Consider the following 19248-nt stretch of genomic DNA (forward strand, 5'->3'; position numbering starts at 1 on the left):
TGTTCCAGATGAGAAGATACAGGAACAAGTTCACATAATAAGGCTATTCCCCATCACCACCTCCACTACCAATCAGCTGGAGCCCTGCAGCTCCCCCTGCTATTCCTTTCTCCACTGCTGCAGATTTCCAGGGCCCTGAGGAAAGGAGGACTCAGACTCTGCTCTTCAGATCCACACACTGATCCCAACTATAACCAGTGACCTGAACTTGGAGTCTGAGTAGGGTAAGAAGGGCTCTGCTGAGGATGTTTGGGGGACAGCCAGGAGCACTGAAAGGAGGCTGATTGAACTTTTAGATAGCAAAAAATGGAGAAGGATTCAAATCATGGAAAACAAAGGTGTGAATTCTGGTCAGCCTCAGTCCCACTGATACAGGCTTTCCCTGCCCCTCCCTTCCTTCACCCCCAGTCTTCTCAAACACAATGCATTAAAACCGCTTACATCCTGCTCTTCTATCCTCTGTAGGTCTTTATCATCAGGACAGGGTTCCACAGATAGGAAGTACCGACCCTTTGTTCTGTGTCTGATGTGGACATTTGACATCATTAGAAGTGCTCTCAAATACATGCGTCTCATTAGACTCTTGCAGGTCTGTAGGGAGCTATTATTAAGTCCATCTGAGGACACCAATGCTCAGAGTTGTGAATCAGGTTAGAGATTCAGTAAGGGCGGGAACACTTCTCATGGTAAATGAGGACAGAGCACTAGTTTAAACGGTAGACTCTTTCAAAAAGATCCCCACACTCCATGCTATCACCACAGAAGCCACTGTGGGGGCTCTTTTAGTCTTGGTACTTGATTGATTACAGGAATATTTCAAATCTGGAATTCTGGTTGGGTGTTGTGGCTCATGCCTGAGAATCCCAGCACTTTGGGAAACCGAGGTGGGTAGATCACTTGAGGCCAGGATTTTGATACTAGCCTGGCTAACATGGCGAAACATTGTCTCTACTAAAAAAAATACAAAAATTAGCTGGGTGTGGTGGCGGGCACCTATAATCTCAACTACGTGGGAGGCTGAGACAGAGAATCTATTGAACCCTGGAGGCGAAGGTTGCAGTGAGCCAAGACTGTGCCTCTGCACTCCAGCCTGGGTGACACAGTGAGACTCTGTCTCAAAAATAAATAAACAAACAAAAACCTCAAAACTGGAGTTCTTTTATGATGACATTTCAAAGGGCAGCTCTGACAAACCAAGATCATTTGTAATAGTGATAATTAGGGGAATGACCCCTGAGTAGTTAGTAATGAACATACGTTCCACTCAGGCTTTGGAGAAAGTGTTATAAGGAAGTCAAGATTGGAGAAGCATCATTAAGTAATTGGAGAAGCATGCAAGAAGTAATTGCAGGCTAGGCTGTCATTTTAGCGAATTGAAGCCTTCCTACCTAGGAACCACTTCCCAAGTAGTTACTCATTTTCTACATTTCCCTAAAATCTGACAACCCTTTCCACTTCAAGGACATAAACCTTAAAATATCATTCTCTTTTGGACACATGATCTCCTGAGAGTTGGTCTGGTAAAAAGGAGCCACCTGGAGGGTGATTGGCTCCTCAGGTTGGCTGTAAGAGAGGGATGAGAGGAGATGGTTGGAATTCTCAAAATGAACTTCATCTATTTTTTCTAATTATGTGTTTCGCTTACACAGGCTGAAGCGTGTTTTTAGTTCTTAGAAACTCTATTCTCTAATGAGAATTATCATCTTCTCATCGGGGAACCAAATAGTAAAATTGCACCCAAGTGCCTGCCTGGTGGGGAAGGAATTTTAAGGTGGAGTTCAGCTCTCTGGGCATTGTCTGGATAATGCTTTTCTTTCTCTTCTCCGTGGACACGCAGGTGGCCCCGGTGACTGAGATGGCATCGTCTCTAAAGATCTGGGGCACACTCTTGGCCCTGCTTTGCATCCTATGCACACTGCTTGTACAGAGCAAAGAAGTTTCTTGGAGAGAATTCATGAAACAGCACTACTTAAGTCCAAGTCGAGAATTCAGAGAGTACAAATGTGATGTCCTCATGAGAGAAAATGAAGCTCTGAAAGAAAAGAGCTCTCACATGTTTATCTATATCTCATGGTACAAAATCGAGCATATATGCACTAGTGACAACTGGATGGATCGCTTCCGAAATGCATATGTATGGGTCCAGAATCCTCTCAAAGTACTCAAGTGTCACCAGGAGAATTCCAAAAATAGCTACACAGAGAGCAGGAGCTTCAACTACATTGAATTCCATTGTAGCATGGACGGGTATGTTGATAGCATAGAAGACCTAAAGATGGTAGAACCTATCAGCAACTAGAAAGTCTATGCACATCCTCAGGTATTGGTAGAGTATTCAGTGCTTTTAAGTAGCGGCCCCTGCCTCCATCTATAGTCCTACCACTCCCCTCTTGCATTTATTTGTCAATGTTTTCCAAATACTTAGAGTTATGAATAGCATAATTTCTTGATACCATAACTTTGCCTGTGTTGTTTCTCTGCCTGGAATACACTTTTGACTTCATTTACCTAATTTATTCTTATACTTTTGTCAACATTCAGCTCATATGGCATCTGTTCTTGACTAACCGAAGACTTTCCTGATATTGACTCTCTTGATACATACCCAAGCTGAACAATCTTCCCTTCCCTAAATAAATTATATGACTCCAATGTGTGTGACATTCATATATGTTATGTGCACGGAGTGAGTATAGTGTGATTGATATGGGTGTGTGTGATCTAGACTATGCATGTGATTGATGCTGTGCAAGGGATTGAAGGTGCATTTTATGGGTGCATATCTAATGTATGTAATATGTTTGTGTATATGATGAGGGTATGAATGATTGTGTGCTTAGTTCAAGACAAGTTGTGATGTAGGCATTGATTGCAGCATCAATTTGAAATAATCAAAAGTGTCAGAATCCAGTTTTAAAGAGTTGATTCAAGCAAAAGGCTAGGAGTGGCCATTCGGTAACACACAGACTCCACAGAAATGGAGTCAGTGTTCCAAAGCTGAAAATTAAGTTCTTGCTTATGTAGGAAAAAGACAAAAGAATTTAACAGGATTACAACAATTTCTATAACAGCTGGTTTAAGAGTTACAACAAATTAATCAGTTACAGTTTGTCCCCCAAGTCTTCTTTTCTTTTCTTTATAGCTTGTTTTCATTTCCTTTTCAATTTAAAAGAGTGTATTTAACATTCCATCTTAATGTGATAGCGATGAAGTCTTTCTAAGAGGAGAGGGAAGTTACTCTATCATGAAGATCAGCAGTGGAGAGGGAAGGAGTCTTCCCCTGTACCCTTCAGTAATTTACAACATTTCACCGAACAATGCAGGTAAGAAAGAAGGTTTAATCTATAAACATAGAAACCACAGTTACAGCTGCCTTGGTTACAGTGGCCTGGCATGTGACTGAAGCCCCCAAATCACATTTCTTTAAGGTTAAAAATAATTTAGAGTTCCAACAACTGGGTCGTTAGATTGCTTATTTTCACAGTGGTGACATGCTTTAGTTCCATTCAGATTTTGGGGCATTGGCAGAACTCACTGGGTGTAAAACTTGTAGCATGGTTTCTTGCTCATAGTAGATGCTCAGTGAAAATTGCTTCTTTTCTCAACTCATTATTTGGCTTAGTACTTTCATTCTGACTTTGATAAACAAACATAACAAGTGCTCATCAATCATTTGATCTCCCTAACTCTAGAGATAGGGATTTATAAAATAAAAATACATGCTGGGTATGTTAGCTCACATTTGTAATCCCAGCACTTTGAGCGGCCGAGGTGGGTGGTTAGGAGTTCGAGGTCAAGAGTTTACCATTTGAGGTCAGGAATTTGAGACCAGCCTGACCAACATGGTGAAACCTTGTCTCTACTAAAAATACAAAAAATGAGCCGAGTGTGGTGGCACATACCTGTAATCTCAGCTACTCGGGAGGTTGAGGCAAGAGAATCACTTGAACCCGGGAGGTGGAGGCTACAGTAAGTTGAGATCGTGCTGCTGCACTCCAGCCTGGGTGTCAGAACCAGAGCATCTCAAAAAACAAAAACAAATAAACAAACAAAAAATACAGCAGGCTGTCATCTGTGAGGACTGAATTCTGACCTTTTTTTCTCTCTTGCCCAAATTCCTACCTAAGGGGCTTGGAGCATCACACCCTGAAAACCATAAAATATTATTAGGTGGGTTTTATTTAACTCTGTACAATTCATGTCTTATACCCAGTCAGTTCTGCCAATACCCCAAAATCTGAGTGGAACTAAAGCATGTCACCACTGTGAAAATAAGTAATTTAATGTGGCTTACCTTCCAACCCAACTCTGCCATAACATCAAATGACAGATAAATAAATCAAAATATTTTATCCCAAAATATTTTTTGCCTTATTTTGAAAAATGGCCCTGCAAAGCCGTCTTCTGTGGGGAAGAGTTGCATCTGTAAGGAATCTCTGTTAACATAACCAGATCTTTCCCCTTCTAGGCCCTCCCAATCCTGAAGAGATTAACTAAGAGTCTAGCACCTTTTAAAGGTCTGAATAGGGAACACTTGCCATCTATTGTCCCTAAGGGTAGCCACCTATGAGACTTCATCTACATAATAAGAACCTTGTCTCCACAACCCTTTATTTTAACCCAGACATCCTTTATCTATTGAGTCTAGGTCTTTTCGATAATAACAACTCTTTCAAACAATTGCCAATCAGAACATCTTTGAATTCAACTAATTCCTGTAAGCCGTTGCTTCAAGTTGTCCTGCCTTTCTGGACTGAACTAATGTATACATCACATGTATTGACTGATATATCTCCCTAAAAACTATACAACCAAACTGTAAACCAATCACCTTTGGCACATGTTCTCCGGTCCTCCTGAGACTGTGCCTTGGGGCCATGGTCACTCATATTTGGCTCATAGTAAACCTTTTTAAATATTTTATGGAGTTTGACTCTTTTTGTTGACATTTGTATGGAAGCTATACCTGCCTAGGATTAAAAAAAAAAAGGAACTCCTCTTTTATCAACCACAGACCTATAGATATCCCTACTGGACTCAATTCATTAAGAATGTTTCTGCCAGGCACGATGGCTCATGCCTGTAATCCCAGCACTTTGGGAGGCCAAGGTGGGCAGATCACGAGGTCAGGAGTTCGAGACCAGCCTAGCTAACATAGTAAAACCCATCTCTACTAAAAATACAAAAAATTAGCTGGGTGTGGTGGCGGGTGCCTGTAATCCCAGCACTTTGGGAGGCCAAGGTGGGCAGATCACGAGGTCAGGAGTTCGAGACCAGCCTGGCCAACATAGTAAAACCCATCTCTACTAAAAATACAAAAAATTAGCTGGGTGTGGTGGCGGGTGCCTGTAATCCCAGCTACTCAGGAGGCTTAGGCAGGAGACTCGCTTGAACCCGGAAGGCAGAGGTTGCAGTGAGTCGAGATCACGCCATTGCACTCCAGCCTGGGTGACAGTGCGAGACTCCATCTCAAAAAAAAAAAAAAAAGAATGTTTCTAAGGGCCAGGTGAGGTGGCTCATGCCTGTAATTCCAGCACTTTGGGAGGTTGAGGCAGGCAGATCACTTGAGGTCAGGAGTTCGAGACCAGCCTGGCCAACATGGTGATACCCTGTCTCTACTAAAAATAAGAAAATTAACCAGGAGTGGTGGCCCATGCTCGTAATTCCAGCTACTTGGGAAGCTGAGGCATGAGAATCACTTGAACCAAGGAGGCAGAGGTTACAGTGAGCTGAGATCACGCCACTGTGCTCCAGCCCTGGCAACAAAGTGAGACTCTTATCTCAAAAAACAAGAAAAATGTTTCCAAGAAGATCAATGTATATTAGATGGACTAAAGCATTACATTTCCTAAGGACAACACCTCAAGTAGAATATATTAGCACGAATAATTTTATCTGAAAATAACCATTTTTACATGGTAGAGACAGGACAGGGGTTGGAAGACTTTAAACTGCAATACTGCTCAAGAATGGAGCTTAAGACTTAAATTTTGTTGTAGGAAAGAGGAAATAAATGGGATAAAAAAGTGTTGGGAAGGCCAGGTGCGGTGGCTCATGCCTGTAATTCCAGCACTTTGGTAGGCTGAAGCAGGTGGATCATGAGGTCAGGAGATTGAGACCATCCTGGCCAACATGGTGAAACTCCATCTCTACTAACATACAAAGAAAAACATTAGCCAGGCATGGTGGCACGCACTTGTAGTCCCAACTATTCAGGAGGCTGAGGCAGGGGAATCGCTTGAACCCAGAGGTGGAGGTTGCATTAAGCTGAGACTGCGCCACTGCACTCCAGCCAGCCTCAAAAAAAAAAAAAAAAAAAATTGGTTCACAAGCAGGTTGAGTGGATTGTGCCACTGCACTCCAGCCAGCCTCAAAAAAAAAAAAAAAAAAAATTGGGTTCACAAGTAGGTCGAGAAATTCTGTTTGCTAATTGCAGGAGTGAGATGCAAAGTAAGAAATGTTTACTTCATACAATTCTCCCTGGAGCAGTATGGGCCAGGGAAAACGCTAAACAGTAAAGTACCTTGTGTTCTTCAGACTCCTACAATGTGGAATGACTCTGGCCTTGAAACAATTAAAGAAAAACCAAAGTGTCAACATTATTTATTAAGTGACTGCACACTTTCCTATGACTCTAGTAGCCAGCATATAAGGAAGTTCCTCAGCTTTGCAATTTTTGAGTGCACCTGGGGAGGAGCAGACACCTGGGGATGACAATCTCTACCAACCAAACTCAGAAGAGACTAGTATTAAACCAGTAGCTCTGCATGTAGGATCAATATACATATGAGAAGAAACAATACTGTTTGTTTTTCTCAGTTGACAAACGCTCTTCAAAATGTATGTAGGGAAGGAAAAAATTTTCCTTCTACCCCTTTGGTTCCTGGCTGGGGCCACCGAAACAAAAGTCAGATTAACAAGAGAAAAATAGAAGTTTAGTAACATGTGCATCTCATGCATACATGAGAGAAATTCAGAAAGCAACTCAAAGAGGTGGCTAGAACTTGGGCTTAAATGCCTTCCGCTAAAGCAAAGGAAGAAGCCTGTCGGGGAGCAACTTACAGGGGGATGACCAGGAAAAGTACAGTAAACAAGGGAAAGCTTTCTCATGCAGATTTAAGTCAGTACCTTCTCCGCTGATAAGGGTTTCTTTTGATTTAGAGTCACCTTTCTCTTTCTGGTGAAGAAAGGGAGACATCCTTACAAATGAAGATTTCCCTTATAAATGTAAATGTCCCTTACAAAACAGCAACGTGCACTCTATTTTCAGAGCTTGTCTTGTGTATACTGCTTCTCAAAATAAGCAGTTCAAAATAATATTCATACTAAAGAAGCATATTTTGGGGTGGCATATTCTGGTCTCCTATAGTAGGTTCTCAAAAATACCTCATTTAAGTAACTCTTTAAAACTTGCTTTTATTAAAGGGTTAGCAGATGGTTGTTCAAAATAGTATAGGAGGAAAGTAGATTTAAGGGCAATTAGTAATAGCTTTGTGTTGTTTCTCTGGCTTTCCCGGTGGTCCACCCCTTATTTGGATGGCTGTATATGGACTCTCCTTAGGTATCTACCCTTCCTGTTTTGTGTGTAGTATTGGTGAGGCTGTCCACTAAGGTCTGCAGTCCCCTCTACTGAGCCAAGCGATGGTTATGAGATCCAAGCTAGCCTAACTGAAGTCTCATAGGAAACAAGAATATGTCACCCCAAAATATGCCTCCAGGTTGAAAGTCCTGTCAATTAGCATTTTTGCTGCTCTGCATCCTTACCGGCTTTGATGATGTCAGTTTTCACTGCATTTTAGTCATTCATGTAGGTGTGTAGTATTATCCCATTGTTTTAATTTGCAATTTTCTAATGACAGATTGAAGGGATTCACAGCCCACCAATATGGCAAAACTGCCCTTGCAGTGTTATGGAGTGTTGCAAGCCAGGCTCTAGGCAGAATTGCACATTAATCATAGCATGCTGGTACACTTCAGCCCACTTCCCTGTAACTTCTAATTTCCCAAGTAGCATGCTGACCACCTACTCCCCGATTGTTCCTATAGGTAGAATCTCCGATACTAGAATCATGAAACCTTTTTGCTTAAGAATTGCTTAAGGTGTTTTTCTGATCCTGAATTCCAGTGCAACAGCTAATGCTAACCAGTCTAAAGACCCCTACCAAGGAACTGGCTTGGCACATGAATGCTGAGTTTCTTCATGTCCCTGTCCCATGACTTCACCTCTCACTTCTTGATGAATCGGAAATCCTCACAATTTGGCCCTTGTCCAGACTCCTTAAAAACCCTATCCCCAAACCCAAAACCAAATTGTAGGTTACCTCCCATCTACTCATTTGGCTGCCCTATGAAAATTAAACTCTCTCTTTTTCAATCCCTGTTGTCTTACTATATCCATTTGTTGTGCATCAGGTAACAAATCTGTTATGATTATAGTGGCATGAAAATTATTTTAAACTGAAAATGTCTGAACAGACAGAAGCTGCAGAAAGAAACTATTTAAACTTAACCAGAGCCTCTTGAAAATTCAGCTGCCATTGATCCCCTTCAAAGGTATTTTCCTGTTTGAAACGAGACAGTCCCTTAGCACTGGGATGTGTAAATTAGCTTCCATAAACCCCCATACAGGGAAACTTCCAGCCAGGAAGAAATCAATCTACCCATTTCTATTAGCATCAGAAAGCTTACTAGAACCTTCCATATTTTCCTTTTGAAGCCCCAACAAAAATCTTTTATTTTTTATTTTATTTTATTTTTGAGACAGACTTTCACTCTTGTTGCCCAGGCTGGAGTGCAGTGGCGCAATCTTGTCTCACTGCAACCTCCACCTGCCAGGTTCAAGAGATTCTCCTGCCTCGGCCTCCTGAGTAGCTGGGATTACAGGTGCCCACCACCATGCCTGACTAAATTTTGTACTTTTAGTAGAGACTGGGTTTTACCATGTTGGCCAGGATGGTCTCAAACTCCTGACCTCAGGTGATCTGCCCACATTGGCCTCCCAAAGTGCTGGGATTACAGGTGTGAGCCACCATGCCCGGCCAAATCTTTTTTTAAAAAATAGAGATGGGGGTCTTGCTATGCTGTTGGTTTCAAACTCCATGCCTCAAGTGATCCTCCTGCCTCAGTCTCCCAGAATGTTAGGATTACAGGCATGAGCCACTGCACTTGGCCAAAAACACTTTTTTTAAAGTTGGTATATAACTTTACCTCTGGCTATTCAGCAAGTTACTCATTATGTAATACTCCTGTGTGCATGTGTAAATAAACTTTGAATTTTCTCCTGTTAATCTTTTTCTAATTCACAAGCTCCTTTACCACCACCTTTAAAACCTAAAATGATAGAGGAAAAGTTTTTCTCCAAACAATGTGATGCTGAACATCTTTTCATTGCTCATCTGCCATCTGTATATCTTGTTTGGTGAAGTGTTGGGGTACAGAGAATCATACTACAAACTATGATGCATGGCATTCTGAGCACTTTTGAATTAAAGAAATTAAATTAAAGAATTAAATTTAACTAGAATTAAAGAATTAAAGAAACCAAAACTTCTTAGAAGCTGCCTCAGGACCAAAGATGTTCTAATCTTCTCTCATTCCTCCCCCAGCTCTCAAATGCAGAGAGGAGCTCTCTCTGGAAGTTCCCTTGTCTGGATAAGGAAAACTTCTTCCAAGAAATGCAATTGTCTTAAGACCCCCCTTTCTAAAAATCTCATCAGATAACCAGGAAATATTAGCCACCTGAAAAAAAGAAGAGACTAGAAGTCTCTTCACACCACACTCAGATAGACCTTTCATCTATTCTTCCAAGAGCAGCTCCAAAAGAGTACCTAAGAGACTTTATCTGTATAATAAGGCAACCTTTGTTCATAGTGCAGTTCCACCCTTCACCTTCCCATAACTCGTCACCCTTCCATTCAGCTTCCAAAGAGACTCATTTACAAACTATTGTCTGTTATTTGGGGCCAGTTCCCTAAAAAATATTTAAAATTCCTCAAAATTGCCTACATTTTCCCCATGTTCCTCTCCCCTATGAAGAGAATACATGAATTTCAACTATTTAGTCTTTCTTTGAGTCTCATAATTTGTATGGTTCCCATGATTATGCACAGTAATAAATTTGTATGCCTTTTTCTCCTGTTAATCTGTCTATTGTCAGTTCATTTCAGAAGTTTTGAACCTTCAGAGGGAGAGGAAAAATTGTCTTTGCCCCATACCATTCAGATGTTTTGCCCATTTTCCAACTAGGTTGTTGGTTTTCTTATGGTTGAGGTTTTTTGAGTTCTTTGTATATTTTGGATAATGTTCTTTTATCAGATATATCTTTTGCAAATATCTTCTCTCAGTCTCTGGCTTGTCTTTTTATTCTCTTAATAGTATCTGTTGCAGAGCAGAAGTTTTCAATTTTAATGAAGTTCCACTTATCAATATTTTTCTTTCATGGATTGTGCTTTTGGTATTATATCTAAAAAATCATTGCCAAACTCAAGGTTGCCTAGATTTTCTTCCATGTTATTTTCTAGAATTTTTATAGTTTTGTATTTTGCATTAGGTCTATGGTCCATTTTGAATTAACATTTTGCCAGGCGCAGCGGCTTACGCCTGTAATCCCAGCACTTTGGGAGGCCGAGGTGGGCAGATCACAAGGTCAGGGGATGGAGACCATCCTGGCTAACAAGGTGAAACCCAGTCTCTACTAAATATACAAAAATTAGCCGGGCGTGGTGGCAGGCACCTGTAGTCCCAGTTACTCGGGAGGCTGAGGCAGGAGAATGGCATGAACCCAGGAGGCGGAGCTTGCAGTGAACTGAGATCACGACTCTGCACTCCAGCCTGGGCGACAGAGCGAGACTCCGTCTCAAAAAAAACCAAAAAACAAAAAACAAACATTTGTGTGGCCAGGCATGATGGCTCACACCTGTAATCCCAGCACTTTGGGAGGCCGAGGTGGGCGGATCACCTGAGGTCAGGAGTTCGAGGCCAGCCTCACCAACATGGTGAAACCCTGTCTCTACTAAAAATACAAAATTAGCTGGGTGTAGTGGTGCATGCCTGTAATCCCAACTACTCGGGAGGCTGAGGCAGGAGAATCACTTGAACCTGAGCGGCAGAGGTTGTGGTGAGCCAAGATCATGCCATTGCACTCCAGCCTGGGCAACAAAAGCGAAACTCCATCTCAAAAAAAAAATTGTGAAAGATATAAAGTACAGGTCTATGAAAATGTATGAAGTCTAACCTATGAAAAGATTTATTTTTTGCATGTGTACATTCAGTTCTACTACCATTTGTTGAAAAGACTAACTTTTCTCAATTGAAAATTGATCCTTTGTCACAGATTAGTTCACTGTGTTTGTGTGGGTCTACCTCTGGTCTTTCTACTTGGTTCCATTGACCTATTTGTCTATTTTTCACCAATAACACACTGTCTTAATTGCTGTAGCTTTATAGTAAGTTTTGAAGTTGGGTCACGTCAGTTTTCTGACTTTGTTCTTCTTTTTCTGCAATGTGTTGGCTATTATGAATCTATTTTTTTTTTTTTTTTTTTTGAGACAGAGTCTCGCTCTGTCACCCAGGCTGGAGTGCAGTGGTGTGATCTCGGCTCACTGCAAGCTCCACCTCCCGGATTCAAGCGATTCTCGTGCCTCAGCCTCCCAAGTAGCTGGTACTATAGGCGCCCGCCACCAGGCCTGTCTAATTTTTTGTATTTTTAGTAGAAACGGGGTTTCACTGTGTTAGCCAGGATGGTCTTGATCTCTTGACCTCGTGATCAGCCTGCCTCGGCCTCCCAAAGTGCTGGGATTACAGGCGTGAGCCATCGTGCCCAACCTGAATCTTTTACCTTTATATAAACTTCAGAGTCAGTTTGTCACTATCCACAAAATAATGTGCTGGGATATTGATTGAGATTGGCTGAATCTATAGATCAAGTTGAGAGGAAATGACATCTTAACATATTGAGTCTTCCTTCTCATGTACATGGAATATCTGTGCTTCCTCAATTTCTTCTATTAGAGTTTTAAATTTTTCCTCATATCAATTTTTACATACTGTGTTAGATTTACACCTAAGTATTTCACTTTCTTTGGTGCAATATAAATGGTATTGTGTTTTAAATTTCAAATTGCAATTGTTCATTGCTGGTATATAAGAAAGCAACTGACTTTTGTATATTAACCTTGTATCCTGCAACCTTGCTATAAACAGACATTATGTTTATTCTGCAGACATTTGGAGCCATAAAAGCATGGGGCAAGAGTGTTGTACTATTATATCTTGTTCAAAAAAAGACTAATCTGGAAGTAATATGTAGAATGGATTGGAAGGAGAAAAAAACAAGGCAAGGAGTCCATGTGGGAGGCTTTTATGTGAGCCCTCCATAAGACAATGAGTTTCTGAATAAGGGTGTTGCAGTACCAGTGAAAAGGTAAGAACAGATTCAAGAGGCAAATATCCTAAATTCGGCCTTCTTCAGGCTTACAGGTCTTTTCATACACAGTTCTGTCTTTGGGAGGCGCTTAACACTCTCTTCACCTAACTTCTAATTATTCCTCAAAATTCAGTTGAGGTGTTGTGCCCTCCAACAATCCTTCCCCTCTACTATCTTCCCGTAGCCTCCTGCAGTGTCCTCCATCACACTGTAAGTGCTATTTATATTTATATAATCTACTTGTCTATATACTTACCTGCCTGTCTCTAATCTCTTTCATTAAATCATGAGCTCCTGGCAGATCACGAGGTCAGGAGATCGAGACCATCCTGGCTAACACAGTGAAACCCCGTCTCTACTAAAAATACAAAAAAATTAGCTGGGCATGATGGCGGGCGCCTGTAGTCCCAGCTACTCGGAAAGCTGAGGCAGGAGAATGGCACGAACCCAGGAGGTGGAGCTTGCAGTGAGCAAAGATCGCACCACTGCACTCCAGCCTGGGCGACAGAGCAAGACTCCATCTCAAAAAAAAAAAAGAAAAAACAAAAAAAAATTCATGAGCTCCTGAATTTGTGTAGCCCAGTACCTGGCCCAATAAGTATATGCATAAATAAGTAATTTATTCACATCTGTTGTAGGAACTTACAACATTACCAAGTATGTGGCAGGCATTATATCATAATATCATATTTATGTGACATATTTTCTCTTAAGAAACAGGAATCATAAGGCTTCAAAAAAAAAAAAAAACACTGAAGCCTCAGATGAGGCAGGAAGCACTCATTCCATATCAGGAAGTGATCAGTTCCTCAAAACTGTGAGTTTTCAGTCATGTTGTTTCTTTAAGTTGGTTTAGCCTTCCTGTATACATGTGATAATGATACTGTTTTAAAGAACAGGTGTGAAAGTCTAAGAGTTTAATCCAGACTCTGCACAAGAAGTTAATCTGCCAAACCCTAGGATTCTCCTTCTGAAAGCTCAGAATATTTCTTCCCCTTCCCTATACACACAGGGCTGGAAGGGTTAGAGAAGAAAGGCAGACAACAGCTTCTGAGCTTTGGACTAATCACAGCCTCTGTTCTCAGCAGGAGCCCCAACACTGAGATCAGGTAAGAAAGAAAGCCTCAGGGCTGGAGGGAGTAGAGCAGTAAAGACGGCTGGGAGGTAGTGGTCAGATAGAGGGTAAATATTTCAGGAGGGAAGAAGGAAGAAACTTTCTGATATGACAGCCATCAAATGCATGAGTACTTGTGAAAGAAAATGGGATATGCCAATCAAAGGAGAGGTCATATTTCTGTTTCCTGGGCTTCAGGTTCTTCGTAGAATTGTGAGACTATGTGAGAAAGAAGATTTTAAAGGGAGCTGTAAAATCTTAAAAGGCAAAATAAAAATCTAAATAGTTATGATTAAAAATTTTGCTCTTATTGCTTCTCCTACTATAACTATCTTCTCTCTTTCTACACAGAAAAGATGGTGCTACGCTTTCCTCTTCTTTTACTGCTGCTGGTTCTATGGGGACCAGTGTGTCCACTTCATGCTTGGCCTAAGCGTCTCACCAAGGCTCACTGGTTTGAAATTCAGCATATACAGCCAAGTCCTCTCCAATGCAACAGGGCAATGAATGGCATCAACAATTATACCCAGCACTGTAAGCATCAAAATACCTTTCTGCATGACTCTTTCCAGAATGTGGCTGCTGTCTGTGATTTGCTCAGCATTGTCTGCAAAAATCGTCGGCACAACTGCCACCAGAGCTCAAAGCCTGTCAACATGACTGACTGCAGACTCACTTCAGGAAAGTATCCCCAGTGCCGCTATAGTGCTGCTGCCCAGTACAAATTCTTCATTGTTGCCTGTGACCCCCCTCAGAAGAGCGACCCCCCCTACAAGTTGGTTCCTGTACACTTAGATAGTATTCTCTAAGGCATCCACTGCATTTCCTTTCATTTGACATAGCTTTTGTTACAATTGCATCCACGTTTTCTTTTCTTTTGTTGATTTTCTTGTTCCCGTAGAAGAAAGAAGAAAGGTGTTGGGAGAATTCGAGTGCCTAGGATGCCAGACCAGAGTTGAGACAAAAAGAAATAAGATTATTTTCTGCTTTGTAGTTCTGTACTTTTCGAAAGAAGGGAATAGGGAAGACAGCAAAGAAAGATTCAGATTTCTAACCCTGCAACTTTTGCCAAGCTTTATTGCCCTGTGTTCACAGCAATAAAACCACTTCCTGCTGCATTCTAATGAGTGTGTGTTTGAGATCCGCTTTCAAAGCATTGTTGACCGGTACTCAAAGGAACACTGTTTTGACTTTAAGTCCCTAGAAAACTTTTGAGGCCTCCCTGGGGCCCCACTTCCTTGCCCACAAGAAAGGAGAGCGTTTGGGACTTTGGAGCATTTCTTCAAACTCTGCTCATGACTTTATATATTCCCCTGGAAACCATTGTCTATGCTTAATTGGAGGTAGTACTGATACCTCAAAGACAGTTGATGATAATTCACACATAGATTCTGTCACTGGCAACTGAAGGATCCTATGTCTTTTCTATTTGTTTCCATTTTTAATCAGATAATGTTTTAAATATAAGGTGATAGTAGTAGTAATAGGGATAATAATCCATTGTAGTAACCTTAGGGTCAATCCTCCATTATTTATTGAAATGGATAAATAGAAAGCATAGATCAAGAAAAAAGCACTAGGCTTGTCGTTGTGGCTCACGCCTGTAATCCCAGCACTTTAGGAGGCTGAGGCAGGTGGATCGTCTGAGGTCAGGAGTTCAAGACCAGCCTGGCCAACATGGTGAAACGCTATCTCTACTAAAGATACAAAAAAAGTAGCTGGGCGTGCTGGCGGTGCCTGTAATCCCAGCTACTTGGGAGGCTGAGGCAGGAGAAGCGCTTGAACCCAGGAGGTAGAAGTTGCAGTGAGCAAATATTGTGTCACTGCACTCCAGCCTGGGCAACAGAGTGAGACTCCCATCTCAAAAACAAAAAAAGAAAAAGAGAAAAGCACCAGGAGACCCGATGCAGTGGCTCACACCTGTAATCCCAGCACTTTGGGAGGCCGAGGCAGGCAGACGACTTGAGGCCAAGAGTTTGAGACCAGCCTGGCCAGTGTGGTGAAACCCCATCTCTACTAAAAATACAAAAAATTAGCCAGACATGATGGCAGGAGCCTATAATCCCAGCTAATCAGGAGCCTGAGGCAAGAGAATCACTTGAACCTGGGAGGCAGAGGCTGTAGTGAGCCAAGACTGCACCACTGCACTCCAGCCTGGGTGACAGAGCGAAACTCCTGTCTCAAAAAAAAAAAAAAAAAAAAAGGAAAGAAAGAAAGAGAAAAAAGCACTAGGAAACTAAAAACATTCTAGTCCTGTGTAAATACTGAAATACCACAGAAGTATTGGGGTTTTGGAACAGAACCTGAACTAAGCCATTTCACAGAAGGAACTTCAGTTTCCTTGTCAACCTCTAGAGTCATTGGGCTAGTGGGCCAGTGTAAATCCCAAGTGCTTTGTACAGTGATGAGTCTTCAAATAGCAGCCAAAGACAATGAAGTTTTTTGAAAAGGCTACATATTGTAGTGTATTCATTACCTGTGCTGCAAATGATTCTTTCCAAGCCAGACTATTAGTTTAATAGATATGCTAACTCAGCTCACCTTCCTTTACGCTACACATTTATGTCATATCTTAGGAACAAAGAATGGAATATGAGGTTTCAGGAGCCTGGATTCCAGGGTGATGACTGATCAAGGGCCCTCCCATTGGGAAGAGATTAGCAGGTCAGGGCAATATGGCACCTAAGAAGGTGGGTACCTTATAGAGGGAATCCTACAGTGGGACTTGAGTGCTCTAACTCAAAGCAGCTTTCAGTTGTATTCAGCTTTAAGCTGTGTTGCATTTACATTTTACTGTCTCAGAGTCTTCATGTAAAGTGTGGTGGAATGGCAGGGAGAATCTGTGCTCATGTTTGGTATGAACAAGTATACGAAAGTAGCAGCATCTGAAAGGAAAGGGGTTGAATGGATTTATATGAACATTACCTGGAAATTGCCAGAGATTCTTAAAGGTAATCTAGTAAAACCAAACAACTCAATTGCTCATGCTATTGTTATTTATATAGCAAAGGTATCTCATGGATTGAATACATCTGTGCTGCAAAAATTTTTCAACTGTCAGAAACATTAGGGAACATGAAATGTTACTTAAAATTAGTGAAATAAATTGTGAGGTCTAAAATACTGCAAATATTTTGTAACAAATGGTTAAAAACAAAAATATAATGAGTGCCATGTTTTGAAGAGATTTGCAGCAACAATATCTAATCTTCCCCACCCTCCCATGACAAACCTATCCCCAACAACAATTACAGTCACTTTTTGTTGCTGATCAAGGAAAAGGCAACAATGAGGGTAACTTTTCAACAATCTATTATGCCCAAACTTTTAGAAGGTATTAGTTCTAAACAAGTGGAATAGACTGGGATGGAATCTCTCATAGATTTATTTTCTTTTCTACATGCAGTTACGTATTGCAGAAGAAGTTCAATACATAATTGCTAAGAAGTTCACTTAGATATACCCCTAGAATATACAGAATGATCCCAAAGCAGGCAAAGCTTAGAAGTGAATTCAGCAGATGTTCCAGCAGCTCTCAACTCTGGCTTCATATTAGATTCACCTGGGAGCTTTTAGAAAAATACCAATGACTGGATCTACTAAATAAATTTTATGAACATTTGATGAACAATTAAATGAATATCTGGGGGTGAGACCTGGGCTCTAATGGATGTTTGTTAAAGATCCCCATGTAATTGTAATGGGCAGCAAATATTGGTAACAACTGTTGATGCAGCGGTAAGCAAACTACATCCGCAGACCTCTGGACTGCCGCGCCTATTTTATACTGCCTGGAGTAGTGTGGTTTTTACATTTTTTTTTTTTTTTTTTTTTTTTTTTTGAGATGGAGTTTGGCTCTGCCGCCCAGGCTGGAGTGCAATGGCTGGATCTCGGCTCACTGCAACCTCCACCTCCTGGATTCAAGCGATTCTCCCGCCTCAGCCGCCTGAGTAGCTGGGATTACCCGCCACCACGCCCAGCTAATTTGTTTGTTTGTTCGTTTGTTTTTTGAGACGGAGTCTCGCTCTGTCGCCCAGGCTGGAGTGCAGTGGCGCGATCTCAGTTCACTGCAAGCTCTGCCTGCCGGGTTCACGCCCTTCTCCTGCCTCAGCCTCCCGAGTAGCTGGGACTACAGGCGCCCGCCACCACGCCCGGCTAATTTTTTGTATTTTTAGTAGAGACGGGGTTTCACCGTGGTCTTGATCTCCTGACCTCATGATCCATCCGCCTCGGCCTCCCAAAGTGCTGGGATTACAGGCGTGAGCCACCGTGCTTGGCCGATTTTTACTTTTTTAGGGGGAGAAGAAAAAGGAGGAGGAAGAGGAGGGGGGGAAGAACAGGAAGAAGGAAAGAGTAGAGACGTGAGGGAGGGGAAGGAAGGGGAAGAAGAGGAAGAAGAAGGAGAGGAAGTGACACAGACCCTATGTGTTCCACAAAAGTAAAATATTTACTGTCTGGTCCTTTATAGAACAAAGTGTGTTGACTCCTGGTCTTCTAGACTATTCAATGGATCTTGTCCTTTGGCTGTGGCTGAGGCAGGTGGCTGGAATTCAGTAGGAAGGACGACACCTGGCAGGCTGAGAATTTTGAACTGGGGCCTCAGGAAAGTAATGAATTTTTTTATTTTTATTTTTATTTTTTTTTTGAGAAAGAGTCTCACTCTGTCGCCCAGGCTGGAGTGCAGTGGCGCGATCTCGGCTCACTGCAAGCTCTGCCTCCCGGGTTCACGCCATTCTCCTGCCTCAGCCTCCCGAGTAGCTGGGACTACAGGCGCCCGCCACCACGCCCGGCTAATTTTTTTGTATTTTTAGTAGAGACGGGGTTTCACCGTGGTCTGGATCTCCTGACCTCGTGATCCGCTTGCCTCAGCATCCCAAAGTGCTGGGATTGCAAGCGTGAGCCACCACGCCCGGCTAATTTTTTGTATTTTTAGTAGGGACGGGGTTTCACCATGTTGGCCAGGATCGTCTCTTATCTCCTGACCTCGTGATCCGCCCCCCTCGACCTCCCAAAGTGCTGGGATTACAGGTGTAAGCCACTGCGCCCGACCGTAATGAATTCTTAATATTCCTTTCTGTGCCCTGTTTCAGTCTTTTTCTGCAATGTACTCATTTCCTCTGCTTTTCTTTTTCACACAGTAAGTAGACAGTCATCCCTTTCCATCTTACTTTCTAATTTTCTCTGAAATATTATTTATTTCTGAAGGGATTCTGACTGATCACATAGATCAGACATGACCACTAGGACAGAATTACATTGCAAAAAATAGCTTCCAGGAGCCTTTCTTGTGGACCATGCACAAGAGAGGGTTAGAGAGAACTGCCCTTAGGGCTGGCCATATGGGGTCTCCGGCCTTGCCTGTTCCTCAGGCACCCCCTTGCATCTTGGAATACCCTTCTCAACATTTTCTAAGTCTCTCATCAGTGGCTGCGGTCAGCCCAGGCTGGTAGTGCCTGGCCTGAGATCCACATGGGATCCTATTCTCTTTCTCTCCTTTGGGGCTTTCTCCCACCCTCAACCCTTCCTTCCAGCACAGGAAGCCCTAAGGAGCTTCAGGACTCATGTCTGTAGTGTTGTCTTGGGGCCAGGACTGGTTCCAGGTGAGTTAGCCCTGGTTAGAGATGTCATAGTTCCCAGAGAAAATGGGCTAGATAGACAATTCAATACTTTTTCTTTAACCACACAGTGTGGAAACAGAAATTGAATAACA

General features: G+C 42.1%; 2 protein-coding genes across 2 annotated transcripts; both read left to right on the forward strand.

Moving 5' to 3' along the window:
- Positions 1–121: 121 nt before the first annotated feature.
- EDDM3B (epididymal protein 3B) lies at positions 122–2652 on the forward strand. Its single transcript, XM_003811747.5, has 2 exons — positions 122–224; positions 1838–2652. Exon 2 carries the CDS (start codon positions 1856–1858, stop codon positions 2297–2299), a length of 444 nt encoding a protein of 147 aa, XP_003811795.1. The 5' UTR covers positions 122–224; positions 1838–1855; the 3' UTR covers positions 2300–2652.
- A 10124-nt stretch (positions 2653–12776) lies between these two features.
- On the forward strand, positions 12777–14662 carry RNASE6 (ribonuclease A family member k6). Its single transcript, XM_003811748.5, has 2 exons — positions 12777–13533; positions 13890–14662. Exon 2 carries the CDS (start codon positions 13895–13897, stop codon positions 14345–14347), a length of 453 nt encoding a protein of 150 aa, XP_003811796.1. The 5' UTR covers positions 12777–13533; positions 13890–13894; the 3' UTR covers positions 14348–14662.
- Positions 14663–19248: the final 4586 nt, after the last annotated feature.

The sequence above is a fragment of the Pan paniscus genome, chromosome 15 (genome assembly GCF_029289425.2).
Source record: "Pan paniscus chromosome 15, NHGRI_mPanPan1-v2.0_pri, whole genome shotgun sequence".
Lineage (NCBI taxonomy): Eukaryota > Metazoa > Chordata > Mammalia > Primates > Hominidae > Pan > Pan paniscus.

What these genes read in the sequence shown, in the direction of transcription:
- EDDM3B (XM_003811747.5), top strand. Translation starts at nt 1,856, where the DNA reads ATGGCATCGTCTCTAAAGATCTGGGGCACACTCTTGGCCCTGCTTTGC.
- RNASE6 (XM_003811748.5), top strand. Translation starts at nt 13,895, where the DNA reads ATGGTGCTACGCTTTCCTCTTCTTTTACTGCTGCTGGTTCTATGGGGA.